Source organism: Gossypium raimondii, chromosome 10 (genome assembly GCF_025698545.1).
Source record: "Gossypium raimondii isolate GPD5lz chromosome 10, ASM2569854v1, whole genome shotgun sequence".
In the NCBI taxonomy this organism is placed as follows: Eukaryota; Viridiplantae; Streptophyta; class Magnoliopsida; order Malvales; family Malvaceae; genus Gossypium; species Gossypium raimondii.
In genome coordinates, this window is record NC_068574.1 from 28,088,592 (window position 1) to 28,093,908 (window position 5,317).

General features: G+C 31.7%; 1 protein-coding gene across 1 annotated transcript; it reads left to right on the top strand.

Annotated features, from left to right (window-relative positions):
- Nucleotides 1–762: 762 nt before the first annotated feature.
- Nucleotides 763–3,048, top strand: LOC105777022 (cytochrome P450 CYP749A22). Its single transcript, XM_012600067.2, has 5 exons — nucleotides 763–1,145; nucleotides 1,255–1,478; nucleotides 1,551–1,783; nucleotides 1,880–2,258; nucleotides 2,352–3,048. The coding sequence occupies exons 1-5, from the start codon at nucleotides 860–862 to the stop codon at nucleotides 2,790–2,792; spliced, it is 1,563 nt and encodes a 520-aa protein (XP_012455521.1). The 5' UTR covers nucleotides 763–859; the 3' UTR covers nucleotides 2,793–3,048.
- The last annotated feature ends 2,269 nt before the right edge of the window (nucleotides 3,049–5,317 follow it).

The following is a 5,317-nucleotide window of genomic DNA, read 5'->3' on the forward strand; positions in this document are numbered from 1 at the left end:
ATAATTTTGATTTTTATTTTAGAGTAAAGGGTGAGAAGTAAAAGTTTAGGGAAAAATAAAAAGTTTTGGGAATAAAAGTTTGAGGGAAAGTAAATAGGGAGAGTAAAATTTTGTAAGGAAAATATTTAAAAAAAAATTGGAGGGGGAGAGATTGGGATAGATGAGAGGTGAGATGAGAAGGGAATAAAAGTTTTAGGGGAAAAGTAGGAGGGAGTAAAAATTTTGAGGGAAAATAAAAGGTTTTGAGGGTTTTGGGGAGTAAAATTTTGAGAAAAAATAAATGGGAGAGTAAAATTTTGGTGGGAAATGGATTTTGGGTAGATTGAGGGTTGGGAGGGGAGTAAAAGTTTTTGGGGGAAAGTGGAAAGGAGTAAAAGTTTTGAGGGAAAAGTAAAAAGGTTTGGGAGTTTGGGAAAAAAATGTAAAATATTATAGTTTGATATTGAATTATTCAATTATTCGAGTTATTCAATTGAAAACTCAACTCGATTCAACTCGAAATTGAAAAAAAATTTGAGTTGATTCGAATAACTCGATTAACTCGAATAACTCGATTCGTTTAACTCGAAATTTAAATTTTTTTCAATTTTTTCGAGTCGAATCGAGTTTTGCTCATCCCTAATAGAAAACACGAGATATTTAAGTAACAAATTAACAAAAAGAAAATGAGAATTTGTGTATAGAAATAGTATAAGGGCAAATAAGTACTAAATTATTTACTATGATTTCTCAATTGTTTTCCTTATCCACAAAAATACAGGCAAGATATGTCAGTGATCCATCGTGAAAACAACTTAACCCAATCAATCCTCCATTTATAGGAGCCTCGATCTGAATTCATTTTCAAGATCAAAAGGAAATGATGGATGTGAGGGTGAAGCTTTTAATCCTTTTGGCAACCTCACTCTTGATTTACTCGCTCATAGTTTTACTCAAAGTCCTGTATGACTACTGGTGGGTGCCTCTCCGTATTCAACACTTCTTGAATTCACAAGGACTTAAAGGGCCTCCTTACAAGTTCATCCATGGATGCAACAAACAAATTAACAAAATGAGAAGTGAAGCATTAAGCAAACCTATGGGGCTGACACATGACATACTTCCCAGAGTTTTCCCTCATTATTACTCCTGGATCAACTTATACGGTGAGTGACAAACATCAAATCAAATGTATTTTTTTTCACTATGATTCTAACTTCTAGTTTCCAGAAATAATTGGTTTTTTCTTTTCTTTTTTTAAATTGAGTTGATTAGGAAAGAACTATCTTTCTTGGGACGGTGTTCAAGCTCAGGTGGTGACTACTGACCCAGAACTAATAAAAGAGGTTCTTAAAAATAGTGAACAAACTTTTCGGAAAAGGGAACCCCCGATCTATGTTGGCAGGCTATTGGGGGATGGGCTTGTTACAACTGAAGGAGAAAAATGGGCGAAGAAGAGGAAGTTGGCCAACTATGCTTTCCATGGGGAGAGTTTAAAGGTAAAATATTGTGGGTGATTTGAGTTATTAATTCTTGGTTACATTTAACACATTGGAGGATGGTTTCGGCAGAACATGACTCCAGCAGTAATTGCCAGCGTTGAAACAATGCTAGACAAGTGGAAAGACAAAGAAGGAGAAGAGATCGAAGCATTCCAAGAATTTAGAATCTTGACTTCAGAAGTCATATCAAGAACAGCTTTTGGTAGCAGTTACTTCGAAGGAGAGAAGATTTTTTACATGTTGCAGAAGCTTGCAGATATTGTGAGCCGCAATTCAAACAAGTCTAGGATTCCAATCCTCAGGTATGTTTGTTTATGTTGGTTGAGTGTTAAGGAGATTAGTACAGGTCTTGAGTTTGAACCTTGTTACTGTTTGATGACATCGATTTGATTTTGCAGCAAGTTTTGGAAAACTGACGATGACATTGAGTCAGAGAAACTGGCTAGAGAAATACAAGATTTGGTTATAGAGATTGTGAAGAAAAGAGAAAACAAAGTTTCGAGTGGAGGAGCAGAGAGCTTCGGCAGTGATTTTCTGGGATTATTAGTAAAAGCGTTTAATAATTCAGATGAAAAAAACAAGATTTCAATGGAAGATTTGGTTGATGAGTGCAAAACATTTTATTTTGCCGGACAAGAAACTGTTAACGCCTCACTTGCTTGGGCAGTGCTGGTTTTGGCTATCCATAGAGATTGGCAAGACAAAGCAAGAAGAGAGGTGATGGAGATATTCGGTAAACAAAATCCACACTCCGAAGGCCTTGCCAAACTCAAAATCGTAAGCAAATATGATAGCTTACTTGTATTATTGTTTTCCGTTTAAATGAAACTGAAATCTAACTTATGTTATCCATCCCCTTTTTGCAAACAGATGAGCATGATCATTAATGAAACTCTACGATTGTATACTCCCTTAAATGGGATGGTAAGAAGAGCTAGAAGACAAGTTCAAGTGGGAAAGCTAGTCTTGCCTGCTGAAGTAGATGTTTTGATCCCAAACATGGCACTTCACCATGACCCTCAGTTATGGGGAGACGATGCCCATGTTTTCAAACCGGAGAGGTTCGAGGAAGGGATCGCGAAAGCTACCAAGTACAATGCGGCTGCATTTATTCCTTTCGGAATGGGACCTCGAGCTTGTGTCGGGATGACCTTTGCAATCAATGAAACAAAGACTGCTCTTTCCATGATTCTACAAAGATACACCATTTCTCTCTCCCCTGCGTATGTTCACTCACCCGCACCTCGTATCACAGTTCAACCACAACATGGGATTCAAGTTATGCTCAATTCACTGTCTAATGATGCTTAAACTAGGCGCTGTTCATCTGTAACGCCGTAATCAATAAGTAAACTCTAGTGTCGGACTCTAGTAATGTTTGTTCAGTTTGACCTGCCATGCACTTTGCCAATTCCCCATGTTCGCATGTCTGTGAATGTTAGGTTGTAGAATTATTAGAGTTCTTTATTTTCTCTAAAATATATATGTAAATGCTTCTATTAGATCCGGAGATCTGATATGAGAACATATCCAAATATATTAGGAGACTTCAAGAAGTTTAGTTTAATCGTATTGATTCAATTTGGTAACATTACAAGAAAGCAGTAGCATACATATCAAAATTTATTATACTATATCTCTTAAGAAACGCCCAATGAAGTTGATGATAAACACGAAAAATCCTAAGCAATTTAGTTATTCAGTAAACTCCTTATAACTACGTTGTGGGATATCCTTGATGATATCCCGTAAAAGATCGAAGTAGAGGGGCAACTGTGCAAGTGCAAAGAAGGAAACAGGCAAACTTGTCACTGTGTAAATCGGTAAAGCTGCAAACTTTAGCCTATCTCTAAGTTCGAAGAAATGGCCTGCACAAAATGAGACTAGTATTGCAGTTATTGGAGTGAACAATGCTGTTAGGCCGATAATGAGTCTCCAGGGCAATTTACAAGCAAAATCTCTCTTCCAATCGGGAAGTCAGGATTGCTAGGAAAAATACCAATGCAATTTAAGTCCGAACTAGGTATATATTAACACTTTTTATGTTTGCTCAAATTTGGCCTTACTTGAAATAAGTACTTAAAATTTTGCTGAAGTCCATTCATATTTTGTAAATAACTAACTCAAACTCATTTTAATCTTGTCTATATTATTTAAAAAATAAAAATATTTATATTATTTTTAATTTAATATTTAATAATTTTATTTCTTAGGCCTGAGCTCAACCTATTTTTTAAGTGAGCCTAAATTTTTACTAAAGCTTATTTTTGAAACTACTATTTTATTCAAATCTTTTTAAATTTTGGCTGAATTTTCAAAATGTATGAATAAGTTTACTGACTATTTGTAGTTTAAAATGTTTTATTTAAAATATTAATACATTAAAGTTTAATAATAAAATATTTTTAATATTTTAATACTCAATATGTTAATGATTATATAACCAAAGAATAAAAATAATAATAACATTTTCACAGCAAATCTTGACTTTTTTTTCTTCATTTTCGGAAACGTGCTTCTAGAGAATCAAATTTTTAATAGGTGATGTTTTGGCTTATTGTGGGCATACTTACCTCGAATAACGAACCTGTTGACAGCACCTATTAAAAAGACAAAAAAGAATCATTAAAAATCCCAGAAAACTAAAACTTGCAAAATTATAAAAAACAATAATTTATTTTTGAAAATTATAAAAAAATTAAATGATGTGGATGTGAAACTTGAATAATTAAATGGGGTTTTTTACAAAATTATTATAAAAAATAAAAAATAAACCAAAATATTATAAAAATTTTTATTTATCAAAATATACAAAAAAAACAGAAAAAAAAAACCTGACAATAGCCTGATCAGGCCAATCACATTGGCGGCACCAAAGGTGCCAAAGAGATTGGCGGCACCAATGGTGCCAAAAGACTAAAATGTAACTATCTGCAGTTTCAAGGACCTGATATGCAAATTTACCATTTTAAATTTTGAAAGTGAATTGATGCTGTGCGTGTGGGGCACACTAAAATTAAAATGTGGCTAATTGTCTTCTAAGCCCTCATTATTTATTATTTTCTTTTTATTCCTTTTCAACTCACTTTTTTATTTAATAAACAAGCCCTCAACCTATTTTTGTAGTTAAATAAGCTCTTAATCTATGATTTTTACTCATAAAAGTCCTCAAACTAATTCGCATTTTATGTATTATTTTGGTAATTTGATGAGAACAGTTTATTTAAAAATTTAGTAAATTTGATGAGAATAGTTTATAATTATAATTTATTTTTCTATTTGGGTTACATTTATGGGTGATCGGTTTTATTTTATTTCGGTTTTTCAATAAGGCATGCCAGTATTTCTATTAATTTTTAATTAAATCTAATATTAGTTAAGTGATAATTATGATACTTAGAATTCTAATTAAGTAATAACTCTATTTTAATTAAATAAACTATTCTCATTTAATAACTCTATTTTAATTTTAAAAATTAAGTAAACTATTTTAATTTAATTTTTTAAATTAAAATAGAGTTATTAAATGAGAGAATTCTAATTAAGTAATAACTCTATTTTAATTTAATAAACTATTCTCATTTAATAACTCTATTTTAATTAAAAAATTGATGAGAATAGTTTATTAAATTAAAATAGAGTTATTACTTAATTAGAATTCTAAGTATCTTAATTATCACTTAACTAATATTAGATTTAATTAAAAATTAATAGAAATACCGTGTATGCCTTATTGAAAACCGTAAGTAATAATAAAACCGATCACCCATAAATGTAACTCAAATAGAAAAATAAATTATAATTATAAACTATTCTCATCAAATTACCAAAATAAT